This window comes from Acinonyx jubatus, chromosome B2 (genome assembly GCF_027475565.1).
Source record: "Acinonyx jubatus isolate Ajub_Pintada_27869175 chromosome B2, VMU_Ajub_asm_v1.0, whole genome shotgun sequence".
NCBI lineage: Eukaryota > Metazoa > Chordata > Mammalia > Carnivora > Felidae > Acinonyx > Acinonyx jubatus.
Genome location: NC_069385.1, coordinates 60,785,370 through 60,799,986, shown reverse-complemented (window position 1 = coordinate 60,799,986; position 14,617 = coordinate 60,785,370). Strand labels below are relative to the sequence as shown.

The 14,617-nt window shown below is 49.6% G+C and overlaps 1 protein-coding gene across 7 annotated transcripts in view; it reads right to left on the bottom strand.

Moving 5' to 3' along the window:
• The window catches only part of SIM1 (SIM bHLH transcription factor 1), a 68,982-nt gene extending 55,034 nt beyond the window's left edge, over nt 1-13,948 (bottom strand). For 2 of the 7 annotated variants that reach the window (XM_053222426.1, XM_053222427.1), the window contains exons 1-2: nt 4,563-12,439; nt 2,807-2,889 (exon numbers count right to left, since the gene is read on the bottom strand). Coding sequence is in view for 4 of the 7 variants with exons in the window: in XM_053222425.1 (XP_053078400.1) it covers nt 2,807-2,889; nt 12,297-12,471 (258 nt within the window). In the remaining 3 variants the exon portion in view is untranslated. Of the gene's footprint in view, nt 1-2,806; nt 2,890-4,562 lie in introns of all 7 variants that reach the window. The other 5 variants (XM_053222425.1, XM_053222428.1, XM_027057198.2 and 2 more) reach the window with 5 other exon arrangements.
• Between the last annotated feature and the right edge of the window lie 669 nt (nt 13,949-14,617).

Below are 14,617 nucleotides of genomic sequence, written 5' to 3'. Positions count from 1 at the left end.
TTCACTGATGCATCAAACTGACAGGCTTTCCATGAAAGAAAATCTTAGACTTTCACTGTCGCTTTATCTCTGTGAATGAGGCTTCAGTCCAGGCAGTGGAGACATAAGGATGAGTCAGATCCTGCTCTCAAGTTGCTGGAAGTCCAGCGGCAGAGACTGGCTAAAGACAGATATAATGACCGCAGAGCTGAGTGGACAGTGCTGTGGGGGCCCAGAGGCCTGGAGGAGAATCAGAGGCCTCAGAGGACCGGTTTGAGCAGAACATTGAAGAGGAAGCTTGAACTGGAGATGGGAGGAAAGGAATCCTAGGCAGAAGGAATGACGTGGCAAAGGCAGGGACTGGTGGGGGGTAGGGTACATCTGGTGTACTCAGGCTCAACGAATTTGGTGTGCCAAAGATAGGCTGAGAAAGTACACTGATGCTGGGTTTTTGGAGAGTTTGAGATATCAATCAGAAGAATTCGGAGATGCTCCTAAGGCATCAGGGTTCCAGCAGTTTCTAAGCAAAGAAATATCATGTTTAAATGTGTGTGTGTCTGTGTGTGTGTGTGCGTTTTTTGTTTTGTTTTGTTTTGTTTTGTTTTTCAGTGGTAGAATGTGAACAATGACCTACAGGAGGAAAAAGTGGGATGAAGAGATCAGAGATGATTGAGCCTAAACTTGGGTGGTCACAGGGTGATGAGGAAGAGGGAGAGTTTAAGTCAAAGATGGTTCTAGCTGTGGAGTTTATGGTGGCAGAGAGAGAAGCTGAGAGTGACTTCAAGGTCATTGAGTAGAGGGTAAGAGCATTAGCCAAGACTGAAAATTTAGGGAAGCATTGTGAGTTTTTGTAGGAGTGGAAGTCTGGAGGAGGGAGGTAATTAATTCTTGTCTTGGAGATGCTAAACTTCAGGTATATGCAGATTTCCAGTTGGCAGTAGGAAATAAGTCTGAAGCTTCAGAAGGGTGTCTAGACTGGAGAAACCAGCTGGAGTCATGCAAATGTAGGAATGAAGTTGAGGTTGTGGTGTTGGCCCAGATCACCCATGAGGCCCTGAAGCTGTGAGAGGAGAAACAGAGGTGGAACCTTGGAGGAATACCAACATTTACAGCCAGACAGCAGTAGGCAAAACAGAGGAGCAAGTAGAGAAGGAGAAGAATCCAGGAAGTTGTGCTACTTTAGAAACTGAAGGAGAGAGGGTGAATGTCAAGTAAGCAGTGCCACCCTGTCAGGTATTTACCCAAATGTCACCTTCTCAGTGAAGTCCTCTGCAACGTCCCCATTTTAAGTGGCACTACTCACAGTCCCCACCCTCCCAATTCTTATTTGTCTCCATAGCACCTACACCACCTGTTATACTATGTAATGTACCTATGTGGGTTTGCAAGGCTGCTCTCCTTAGAATGTGAACTCCATGGGGGCAAGGCTTTCTGTCTGGCACACAGTTGGCCCTACTATATTTGTGCAATGAACAAAGTCAGGTAGGATAAGAGATGCGCATCTTATGCTGGATATCAAAATGTGGTGGAGCCTGTACAGAGCACAACAGTTAGGAGAGATGCCAGACGGCAGTGGTGTGGAAGTGAGGGCAGCAGGGTGAATGATGGAAATTGAGAGGGTAATGAAATTCTTCCAGAAGTTTGGGATGAAGAAGAGGAAGAAGACTGGGCAAGAGCCAGAAGGAGAGAAAGATTGTTTGGGTTTTGTTCTCTTGTTTATATGGATGAGGAAAGTCAGCTGGGAGTATGGAAAGATTGGGGGCAGGGAGAGCATTGCTGAGAGACAACTGATGAAAAGTGTCCCTGAGAAAGGAGAGTGATGATGCCTTTCTATTTGAATTCAGATGTATGAAGACCAGGCCTATGAGGGAATGCTTACACAGGCCTTTCTTTGCTCTGTGACACTAAAATCTCTTTGGCTTCAGGCACTGAGGGAGGGACAAGGTAGCCATGGGACAGGGAAGGCCACAGCACTTCTGCCATGGGATGCTGGTCCTGTCTGGCCCAGGAGGAAGAATTAACTCAGATTCCCCCGCCATGCTGCTTAGGTTTGAGGCTGCCACAAGAGGATCTGGGGGGGGGGGGGGTGGTCGGACAAGGATAATAATAAGGGGGTGGAAGGTGGGAGACAAGTGTCAAGCCTAAAAATGCCACCGGGAGTTTTGCTATTTTAAATATTTGCTATGCGACTTAAGCGGGCAACGGGCAATTTAAAACGGGGCGCACTGCAAACAACGCGGTAATGGGTGCCTCCGCCCTGGGTAAACTCATTACCTGGGGAGGTGTTATGTGTGTACGCGAGGGTCTGTACACGCGCTGGGCTGGGCTGGGCTGGCCTGGGGTGAGAGCTCATAGAGAGACAGGGGAGAGCCCGCGAACTACAGGGAGAAGATGAAAAGAGCTGCACACGCAGCTGGCTCTGGAATGTATGCGCTTAAAGCACTGATGGGCATTTCTACTAGATTCCCGTTATTCCTGTGTAAATCCTTCATTTCTGGCTGTTTTGCAGCCGGCCCGGCGCGCTTCGGTTCTCTCAACCGAATGGTGTCAAATGGCGCCCCCTCCCTCGAGACGGCCTTCCTGATTTGGGGCCTTGCCGGACTCCCCTCTAAAGCCAACGTGCCAATTCACCTTGCCTCCCTCTCCGCCTCGAGAGGCGCCATCTGCACCCAACGAGGTTAAGAGCTCAGCGTTTTAATTTTCAAGGGGCTGTAGGGGCTGCGAGAAGGCTACGTCTGGGCCTGATCCTATTTTCCTAAGAAACAAGAAGCCCAGCGCGGGGCCAGGCACCTGAGCCCTCGAAGCTTATGTGCCGCCGCGCGGGTACCTGGAGCAGATGGGAGCCCAGTTCTCTGCCTACGTTGTCCAGGGGGCTGGTGCGACTCGAGTGGCCCCACGCCTCGCCGAGCCCTGTGGAGACACAGAGACACCCTTTAGCGATGGGACTCCGACCTGGCTAGCAGTTTGAGACTAGTGCCGCGGTTATGGCACGCACGCAAGTTCGCGCGCACCACTGATACCGTCGGAGTTCCGGGCACCACTACTGCCTAGGATGCGAGCCTGTGAATTTCGGCCCCTCCCTCTCTGCTTTTAAAAGGACTTCGTAGAGGTCAGACTCCCTCTCGGGGGGGGCGGGTGAGAGCTTCTCAGGGAGGGCAGAGCCCTGGCTGAGCACCCCTCTTGGCGGTACCTCACGTGGCGGGGTTTGAGGACGGCCTGTGTGTGCCTTGCAAGGGCCGAAGGCACCCGAACGGTAACTTTTGCGAAAGTTCACCACTGTGCTTAGAGGGGGGAGGGACTATTTCTCTCCCAAAGCTTCATTATCTGCCTTATCACGAGGCCGAGGATGTCCACGCCTCCAGCGAATGCCGCGGCGAATACCTGAGGCTGTGAACTGAGTCCAGCTGGTCCTTGGGCTTTCTTTCTCTTTGGCTGCGGAGCTCTCCAGCCAGTTACCTCCCCTAGGCCTCTGCCTTTAATCCCCTTCGGAGAAATCCGTTTGCTTGTGGATGGCTTCCAGCACCTACATCCCTGAGCAATGCTTATTCCTCTGCTTCCTCCCCACTACCCCTAGTCTTACACACCCAACCTAACCTCGCCCCTCAAAACAAAACAAAACGAAACAAAAACAAAACAGTGTAGGCTTTTTTATTTTTTTGAAGTTTACTTTCAGGTGCGAACACCATCTTGGCAATATTTTCGTTTCCTTTTGGATATAGAGAACCGTTCAGTTTCTCTAGTCTCCACGTATCTTCTATTAACAAAAGTATCATCTATTAACAAAGACAGCCCCTTCCTCTCCTCGATGTTACCACGTTGAGATCTTTCCAGGCTTTGCCAGAAATTTCTCCTAGTGATGCCTAAAAAAGAAAATTCTCTGGAAAAAAAAAAACTTTTTAAATAATATTCTCTGGATACCCGTAGCTGATTAAAAAAAAAAAAAAAACTAAAAGGGAGTCTGCTGTAGTACATGTTTGCAGAAAGAAAAAAATAATAAGGCAGAAGAAACTTGAGGAAGAGGTTGTACTACCCATAACTACTTACAGGTAATATTTTTTAAAAGTGTTGCTGCTGAAATTAATTTAACTAGGTAAACTCTTTTACACCATTAAACAAGGTTTAACATGACAAAGGGGGTGTGATTTACTGATTTACTGCTTTAAAGTACGAATCACTATGAAGTACACAATGACAAACACGCTCGCATTGTAATATGGGGGTGAGGGCGGATCTTTCAGAATAAAACATGGAGTTGGACTCTTAAAATGTGTTGGCCAGGAGCTGCTTCCAAAGCAAGCGATCAAAACCCTGGTAACGAGTAACCATGAGCGCCCCTTAAGCTCGAATCGGGTCTTTCTGGATGTTTGCACATCTAAATAAATCTAACGATTTCCCCACCGCTCTGCAAACACTGATGCTCCCCGCCCGCGGCTGCACTCCTCTCCCTCCCTCGCCTCTAGTCAATCCCCCCTGCCTCTTTTAGCCCGCCCTAGCCTCCCTCCCTGGAGTGACTCCACTGCCCTAATCGCTTTGGTCCTTCTGGATTGTTCGGGAGGGCCTCCGACACAGCCACCTGTACACACCCCTTCGCCTTGTCACCTTCCCTTCGCTCCTCGGGTCTCGGCCAAGCTATCCTCCTTCCGGGTTTCGGGCACCGCGCGGTCGGTCATTTTTTCATTGCAGCTCACACATACCCACCCAGAAGTGGCGGGGGTGGGGGGATTGGTTTGGTTGGGGAGAGCCAAACCGGGGAAGGGGGATAGGATCCTGCTGGGAGAGCTAGGGACGCGGGTGGCGCTGGCCCGTGGACACCCGGCCCGGCCGAGGCCTGAAAGGGCCAAGCTTTGCGGGGGCGGAGGGCCGGGGCGCTCCCGCCCGCTGGGAGCTGGCCGAGGCCTCCTTGCGTCTGGAATCTTGTCTTCCAGAAGGGTGCGAAGCCTGCGCTTGGGGCCAACAAATGCCCTTATTCTAAAATTATGAAGTCCTCCCAAATCGGCTGGAAACAGCCCGGGAACGGCCTTCCGACCCGAATCATCTGACAGTCCCCGAGCTGGGCTCGGAGTTAAGTATTGGTTCCGAACCCCCAGCGCCAGCCTCGGCTGTTTGTTTTCTCAGGTTGCGGCCTCATTAGTATGCGCCTACCGGGGAAAAATAAGACTTCCCAGCAGGTTAATAAACAGCCGGCCTGGCGCAGGTTACTAAGGGCCGCCCTCGCCCTCTCCTGCCCCCACCCCCACACCTTTTAAGGAACCTTTTGCTTTCACGGAGCATTGCCTTCTCTACGTTCTCGGTTGAAATCTCCGTCACACGGTTTTGTCTGGGTTAATGTTTTATAAGGCACTGGCTGCCTTCGTCTACCTGCCAGGCTTTCCTGACCTAATCCTAGGGCTGAGCTCGCCCTTCAGCCTGTCCAGGACACCTTCTGTAGCCCCGGTCAAGGGTTCCGCCTCCCGAAAATCCTGGAGTGGGCCAGAGACCCCTCTCCCCGGAACCGTCACCTCCGGCCTGCGGTGACGCGCTCCCGCGCCCAATTTCAGTTGGCGAGGGGGGTAAGCTGAGATTTCGTTTCTGCACTTGACCTACCGCAGAAAATTCACAAATCCTTTGATTGTCTGTTTAAAATGAGGAGGAAACCAGCTCCCTTTGCGGCAGGATTACAGTGGGAACAAGATCTAAAGATTCTCTTGTAATTCGGTGAGGCCGAGGGAACGGGGTTTTGCAAAGGAGAAAAGGAGCTCTGTGAGGGAGGCGATAACTAAATCGGGTTTTAGACAAAAGGATTTTCCCCAGCTAAAGTGGCCGAAGACAAAGGAAAACATAATCTATTTTGGAAGATTTCCAAGATATGCCACATTAACCTTAGCAGATAAATTTTGCTTCTCCCTGCCCCCCCTTCCCTTAAAGTCTGGTTTATCATATTTACATAAGTAGCATTAGAAGGGATGTATCTATTATGGATCTAAAGGGCTAGCTCACATTTCATGTGAAAACCCCGGGCGAAGTTTCACTCTTACCCTCAGTGCGCGGTTGAGCCATTTCCATTTAAATACCCCCTGACCCAAGGATTACCTCAATGGACTGACTGCACGGGTTTTGTAATTTCCTGAAAATGAGATTTCGATTTATAAAACAAGAAACCAATTAGTAACCAAATGAGGCGAAGTAGATCCACTAAAATTGACCTAATCCCACAGGCACAATTTAGGCCCGTTCTTGGCGAATGAATGATGAGCCCCAGTCTAGCCTGAGCTCAAAGCATCATCCAGCTGTGTTATTACAAGCAGCAAAAATAAATTGATCGAGCATTTCCTTCGGAATGAGTTTCATACCCTTGACAAAATATAGATTACAGACCTGGCATCATCGCCTCTTTCAGTCAGACAGGAAGAGGAGGAAGAGAAGGGATTGTTCCACTGTTCTTCCCCCCCCCCCTTAATAAATAAACACTCTATCTCAATAGAAATGTGTCCCCCTTGTAGTAGTCCCCAGAAAGGTTCGTCCGACTGACAGACTGCAATATACCTTTTAGGCAATACGAGGGTGGGTGGGAGTGGGGCTGGACGAGCAGTCCCGGGATCTGACCACAACTTGGTGACTGAGGTGGCAAAAGCCCTCTTCGGGTCCCAGAGGGGATTATTTAGTCGCTTGGGTTTTCTGCAAGGCCAGTGGGTCCTCGCTGAGGGCATGTTGTCCAAACCTCCCCCCACCGCACCTGTCCAGCAACCTAACAGCCTTCGTGTTAGGGACCTGGCGGCCTCAGAGGCTCTGAGGAAGAGAGGGACGGAGATTGGTCGCCCTTAGACTAGACAGCGCGCCTGGACCGGTCCCTGAGTAGGAGGCTGCTTCTCGCGTCCACTGTGGGCGCTGTGGCCCTCCCCGCTCAAGGCCCTCTCCAGCCACCTAGCGGGTGCGGCGGACCTCGTGATGGTGTCGATAGCTGCGCGGGACCTAGCTTTGTCCCGCGCAGCCGCCCAGACCCCTGCACTCCCGTGTGTCTGCACTCCACAGTGGCAGTGTGGGCTCTTCTCTCCCATGTGTGCCCCTGGCCGCACCCGGGAAATCCACTAATGTTAGTACTAAATCTGGGGTGGAGAATGATGGTCACAACACTGACTCTGCACCCTCGCTGTGCTTTGGCGCTGGAGCTAGGCTTCCAGGTCGGGAGCGAGCAGGCCAGCCAAGCTGTCGGCGTCTGGCCTGCAGCGAAAAGAACAGGAACAGCAGTAACGAGGGACAGGTGTGTTCCAGCCTGGTCCCAACTAAACCGTGGGACGAAACTGGACGCGGGTTTGACAGCAGTGCCCCTTGCATGACGCTGAAAAACGTCAAGCGGTGTCGCCCCAGGGATCCAGGTCTTCAAAAGTGGCCGGGAGGGGCAATGCCAGAGCCCAAAGGCAGGCGCAGGTGGACGGACGCGAAAACCCCGCTGCGCAGGGATCTGCCGCCCGCGTTCTATTTGGCTGCGGGCTCGGGCAGGATCTCGGCTTCAGGTTTAAAAAACGGCCGGTCCTTGGAGCAGTGGCCCAGGTAGCACTAATGACGGAGGGCACACGCCCGCACCGGCCCAGCTTCTGCTTGGGGTAGGCTCGCTGAGACGTCCTTGAACCTTGGGAGAGCAGAGACCTGGTCTGGACCATGCGGAGACCTCGAACTGGCGCACCCTCAGCTAAAGCCACCCGCGGCTGGGACAGAATGAGCCGCACCGCGCGGGCTTGGCCTGCGGGCAGCATGATAACGTGCTTCTCCCCGCTGCGTGCTTTGGTGCGTACCAGAAGCGCGGTGGAGTCTTCTGTAAGGTTTCGGTCTCTGCTCCCCAGCGCACCACCGAGGTGGAGCGATTCCGCGCTGGAGGACCCGCCTCCAGGATGGGACTACCCGAAGAAAGTTTGTCCCGCACTTCTCAAACACTGTTTTAGTACTTTCTAATTAGCAGGCCCATTGCTAAATCCTTGAGGGTTCCCTTCCCCCACGCAAAATTTAAAACTCCATAAATCCGAGACTGGCAATGGGTGGACAGCTAAAAGCATCAGGTGTTAGTTGGGTCTAAACCTCATTCTCTTGAGAAATATCTGTGCCGATATGGAGAGGTGCGGCAATCATCCATGGGTTCGAATTGTGTCCACTTTTGTGTCAGCAAAAGCTCCAAGGTGCCAGGATTTCCCCAGGATTGAAAAATAACTCTTCTAGAAAATACGTTTGTCCTCTGGAAATTTAACCCGATTTTAACTTAAAGTATGTGATTATAGCCTGCTTAAAAGCATCCCGCTATAGCTTACGGGATTGTTTTGCTGTATTGTTTTTATTAGTGATCGTTCCCTTTAAAGAAAGAAAAGTGTTTTTTCATTGATCTGATCTACAATTTCTAGCACATAAATCTGCCTTGCAAATGCTCTGTGCAGAGTTTAGTTCTGCACTCTACATTTTAAGTCAACATCAAAACTGGAATTAAACAGAGAAAACCAGCGTGGAGGGTAAACTGGGCTTAAAGGCTTTTAAATGAGAAAAACTTCTGTAGGAAAATAAACATGGAAACCTAATGCTCAATCATTTCCCCGAGCAGCAAGAAAAACAGCCTTAAATCATCCATCCACGTGGGAAATGGGGCCTCTTTTTCTCTTTCAGTTCCCGGCCTCGAAAAAATATAAGGCGATTAAGGATTTCAGTCTTGAGGTGAATATTATAGAAAGGGTCTGTGGAGGTTTGTTTAATCATCCTTGTCCTTCCAGCCTTTGTAGAGACTCTTTCCTGCACAGTTACTAATTTCAATTCTGTGATTATTTTTATTTTCCCAAGACATCTTGACAATGATACGGCAGTGTGGTGTTACCAAGATTCTGAATGGTTATAGATTTGAAAACATGTCTGATCCTTTCAAAGGTTACTCAGCAAGCCACTACACCCTTAGCCAAAACTGTATTCTATCTGGATAGCAAATATATATTACTTTGTAGTTGAGTTTGTCCAATATTGCACATGAAGTCACACTATCTTTTTTTTGTTTTTTGTTTTTTAATCCTGCCTTTCTGGCTTTGGTAACACCAAAGACTTACACATTTCTAGATGCCTCAAGTTTTTTCTTTGCAAGGCTATTTTAGAATAGGATATGTTGCCAATGGAAGATACACAGTTTTAACGATTTCACAGTAATCTTCCTTTCTTTTTTTTTAGTATGAAGTCTCCAATCTAATGCTTTATTTTTAATTATTTCAGGTACCTATATTCCATTCCTCTGTTTCCACCCCCTCCTTTCATCTTTCTTTCAACAGCTCAGTTTTATCTACTCAGATAAGTAAAAACTGAAGTTTGCCCAAAGAATCTACCAGAACCCAGGGGGTAAACTATATGTAGTGATGGAGAATTAGCTATATTTTAAGAATATTTTGTAAATTTTTTCAAATATAAGTATGGAAAGATTTCTCTTTGTTGATTAAGCCTCTTGATATTAAAGGGTATTGTAGATGAAATGTAATCTGAGCTGAAACAGTGGGGTTTTATAGTCATTGTTGTGCCTGTAACTAAGATGTCACCAGATTTATAATTATTTTAGATTATATACATTGCAAAAATCCATGTTACATGTGACAGAAAGCTTACCATGATGAAAGAGCTGTCTTTACTCCATCCTTAGGACAAAATTTAAGACCTACTATGTGCTGGAATGGCATCTAGATAGGTGTAACAATGGACTACATCTGCAAACAAATTCTTTCCATTTCTCATCACTAAAAAGATAACCTTTACATAAAATGCTCAGTTTCCCCCCACTGCCATGGACCCAATCTTGTCTACTCTCCTCCTTCAGTCCACAGCTGAACCCAAATTTGGCACCCTCTGCAGGTTGTGCCTGGTTTTGCTGTTTGTGATTATATCACTCCTTTGAAAGATGTTGGGTTTTGTGTGTGTGTGTGTGTGTGTGTGTGTGTGTGTGTGTGTGTGTTGTTATTGTTTTATATTTTAAAGGGCTGTGTCTGGGTTTTGGATTTTTTAAGCTAATCTATCCTCACTAAAACCTCATCTCTAGGAGCCAGCTGTTCGGATGACCCCGTCTAACTCACCGGGTGGAGGCTGCCGGTGAGTTATGAGCTCAACAGTAGCTGGAGAAATAAATGATGTGCCCAGAGTTCACACATCGTCCATCCCCTCCTCCCCATAAACTCACACTAGCCTCTGAGGAAGGGAGAAGAGGGAGGGGCCTGGGGCTCCGGAAGAAGGTGAACGGGGGCTGCAGAAAGCACAGTCGCGGTTAAAGTAGCCACAGGGGATCAGCCCAGCCACCAAGGGGACTCCAGGGGGAGTCTTCGCCAGTGCTCTCTTTACAAATGAGAAGTTGGCTGAGAGAGTTTACTTTCTGTTCCTCTTATTTATCACGCGATTTATAATTTGTGGAGTTCGCACTCAAGTAAACAAGAAAGCTTGCTCTCTTAGAAAACAAAATCAAAACAACCGAAACCAACCCAATACCCTGCGGCCGCGCCTGCCCGGGTCTGCACGACAAAGACGGGCGCCCCTGGCCCGGCGACTCCCCGGGCGCTCCTATCCCTCTCCCGGTGCCCGCCCTGAACGCCGACCCGCTATTCTTCTCCCGCGATTACTCGCAGCCCCACAAGCAACACCATATGCTTCTTCTGATCAAACAGCGAGCGACTTCGGCACCGATAATTGACGAGACCCGTTAGAAATCACGCAGAAAGGGAGCCCACTGAGACCGCAGGGGCTGACAAATCACTGCTAATAATCCTGTTAGGAACAGCGCGGCCAGCCGAGTTCGCAATAGCTTTATTTTTATAAAGTAGGCGCTGACAGTATAAAAGACAACGAGATCTCTTTTTTTTTTTTTTAAACAGAAGGCAGTGTGGCATAATAGTTTTCCCACTAGCAATTCTCAGCACAGTTTGAATGGGAAATATGGTTTTTAGTATATAAATTCCCCCTCCTTTCTTTTTCTTTAACTTTTCAGGAACTTTAGGTTTTGATTCCTCTCCTCCTGTGGTTTCCACGGTCAACTGAGATTGTTCAACAACTATAACACTATTTGTAGTTTTGGGGTAAAACTGAACTATGATTTGAAAGTTTTCCTTTACTGCTCCTAATTTGTCAGCATGATTTGCAAGGTTTTGATTCAGATAATAACTTCTAGTCAAAATCAAACAAAGTGAAACTCCAAGCCCAATAATGACTATATTTCCTTCCCCCTATTTCCTTAAAAGAAAACAACAAACCCCAAGGACCCCAAATCAACAATAACATAAACCTCTGCGGGTCAAATAAGACATTCCGATTTGTAAATAAACAGGGTTCTTTCTCTTGGAATTTTTTGTTTGTTTAGGATTCTCTCCTTTGTATTTCCCAATCTCTCTCCTCTGACAAAGACACATCTAAATTTTTTTAAAATTTGTTCATATTATTTGAATGTGGGTAAAGGAAAGGATGGGGAAATGGAAGAGGGAAGTGTCCTTTTCCTAGTGAGTATAAATGGACAGTGTTCTTTGGAGGCTGCTCTGTCCTCACACTGTGAATCTTTATAATCTAAATACATGTTTTAAATCATGACCAGCTCAGCTGTTCTTCCTTCTGGGCCTTATAATACAGTTTTCCCAGGATCAGTTTTGCCAAGCTTCCACCTAGAAGATATTTTCTAAGCGGGCTAGTCTTCTTAATTCAACCTTATGTGTTTGGGTCCTAGCCTATTATCTCAGAGATAATATCAAGCCCAGAGTTGGAAATCACCAAGCCCCAGAGTTAGTTTCAGAATCTGCGAATATCTCAAAACCCAGACTAAATTTGCTATAAACAATCAAGAGACTGGGTAAATTCAGGACATAGTTGTTCGCAAATATGCCTGGTGCTCAAATGCATAATTGTAAACATATAGAGAAATTATTGTCTGGCTTAGCTCCATGTACGTGGGTCTATCTATATGTAGCAAAAATAGAAGAATTTGGCAATGTTCCGGCTTTCTGCTAGATACAATTCTAACAAGAGGAATAAAAAAAGAAAGTCATGTTTGGATTAGTTGTACTTTCAATCGAGCTCAGTATCTGAAGTGTTGACAAAAGCACTGTTGGGCTGCTTCCCAACCAAACATATCCGATGGACTAGAGAGAAAGTATTAATGGGGAAGTAGAAAGAGCCACAAAAAGGCAACAGGAATTCTAAGTTCAGAGAGGTCCACAGTCAAGCAGCCATGCTAAACTTCCCTTTGCAGAGAGTATGTATGCATGTGTGACCGCACTTCTCTGTTCAGTGGTGTAGGCTCACTCACTGGCAAATCTCTACTCCTTCTGCCTTTGAAATTTCATCTGGGCAAAGTCACTTACCTTCTGGGAACACTACTCTCATTTTGAGATAGCTGGTCGTGAGTCTGATTATGGATGCTTTGTCCAGCTGTGAGGTGATAGCCGAGGGCAAAGGCAGTAATTTGGCCAGTTCATAAAATTCACTGTTTTCCTTCTCCCTCCTAGTCCGGGCAGCATTTTTGGACTTCTCTTTCATTGTGTCTCGTTCCCCCTTTCTTCTTACAACATGAGCTCCACAGATGCATCCAAAAGCAAAAATAAACTTTCAATTAGAGATCATATTTGACAAAAATATAAGGCATACTTTGAATGAAGAGGCTGAAATCTTTGCTTCAGGGTATTGATGGCAGTAAAAGACCAACGCAGCGAACAGAAAATACTTTTCTTTAAAAATACGGGACGAGAGTGTAGGAAAGTTGCTGATCCACGCAATCGGGGCAATCCTAGGAGTCTCTGGATATCAAATGCCGGCGGGACCCCTGAGGAGCCAGGCTTTTCTTCTGTTCCGCGCGACGGAGCCCGGGCCCCGGAAAATCGACATAATAATCCCCGACGTTTGCTCTTCAGTCCCGCGGCATTTGAGGCAGCTCCCAGCCCCTTTGGGAAGAACGGGAATGCCGGACAACTCTTTCAGGCCACTGTGAAGACAACAGCATCAGAGCGTAAGAGATCTGCAGCTCCGCAATCACTCATGCACTCGCCTGAATTCCGAAAAACTGCCGGGTAGGCGCCTGTCCAGGCTGGGTGTGTTTGTTTGTTTGTTTGTTTGTTTGTTTGTTTTATAAGAAATGGAGGAATCAATAGCGAGACTGAGCCTCCTGCGAATAATGCTCGCATCCTCTCATCCAAGCCAGCCACATTCTCCAGCCCCCCTGGGAAGTTACCCAAACAACAAAATGCATATTTTTGAAGACCCTGAGAAGACCCTCAGTCGCTGGTCCCCGTGCCCGCGCCCAGGCCAGGCGCACATCCCAGGAAAGCAGGTTTCCGCAAATCAGAATTCCTCCACAGCGCTGGGGCCGCCTTTCAGTCCCCCCGCTTTGGCAGATCTGGAATTTGGCTACCTTTCTAACTTGGGTCTCGAGTCTCAAGGATTCCTCAAAAAGTGGCGCTTACACATCAAGTCCCTCGGGACTCCCAAGGCGACCCGGGGCTCTCCCTGCCCAGTGGGGGCGGCAACACGCCGGGCGCGGCAGCGCCAGGTTAACAGGTGGCACATTCACGACAGCCCCTCGCAGGCACTGAGAGGGGGGCGGTGGGAGGCGTCCCGGCCTCTCCCCCACCGCCGTAGAGCTGCGGGTGCCTCTGGGCGGGCGCAAGGTGTCTTCCGCTTCACCTACCTTCAGTCCCCGCTGACTGCAAAGGGTGCAGAGGCGTCCACCTCTTAATTGTACTCATGCCTACCGTCCAACTCCGCCGGCCTCTCGGCTTCCCACCGGCAGAGAGGAGCAGCTCCCTTTTCTTTTCTCGGTCATGAATTGGGGGAGGGGTGCGTGGGAAAAGGAGGGGAATGCGGTCTTTGGGACGGGTGAGGTGGTTTTAGAATCCTCCTCCTCGGTAGTTGCTACGAAGCCAGTATTATTCCTAATTGGAAGCCGAAAACGCCCCCCTGTAACTTCTTTATAGCTCACGGGGTTTAGCTTCAACTTCACTCCCGGGCTCCCTCTCGCCCGCCCACCCTTAATGCCACTCACAAACTTCCTCGCCTCCGATTGGCTCGGCGTGCCGCGGGGCGACGCGCTCATTGGCCGGCCGGGCTGAGTGACGCGAGCACGCCCCGCAGCGCCCCCTGCGCGCGGCTGCTCCCGGCTCGCCTCTCAGCTCCCCGCGTGGCTGCAGCGCTCCTGACAAGCCCGGCCGCCGCTGCTCCCGGCCTCCAGTGGCCTCGCGCGTGTTGCGCAGGACCCTCGCCCCCTGCTCTCCCAGGGGTGGCGTGGTTGCGCACTCAGCCCAGAGCGCGGGGCCCACTGTGACCCGCGCGTCCGAGAGCGGCGGGCTGCGGCCTGAGGCCGCAGAGGTCGGGCCAGGGGGCTGGGGCTCCCGGCGAGAAGGCTGGAGTCGCCCAGACTGCGGGCGCGGGTGGCCCGGAGGCCGACCTGGCGGCCGCGCCGTTCCGTGGGCAAGTGGCAGGGCCCACTGCTTGCGCGGGGCCGGTGTTCACGTTTCTCTGAAACCACAGCGACCCCGAATTCGTCGCCAGAGAAGATAATATACACCTGTCTTTAATCCCAAAGAGTCTTTTCCGAAATGGCTCGAGTTTGGGGGCTGATTTGCTCACCGTGGAAAGCTTAGCCGTGGAGTTGTCCTATGGGACGCAGATAGGGGACTCTGGGGGGAAAGAG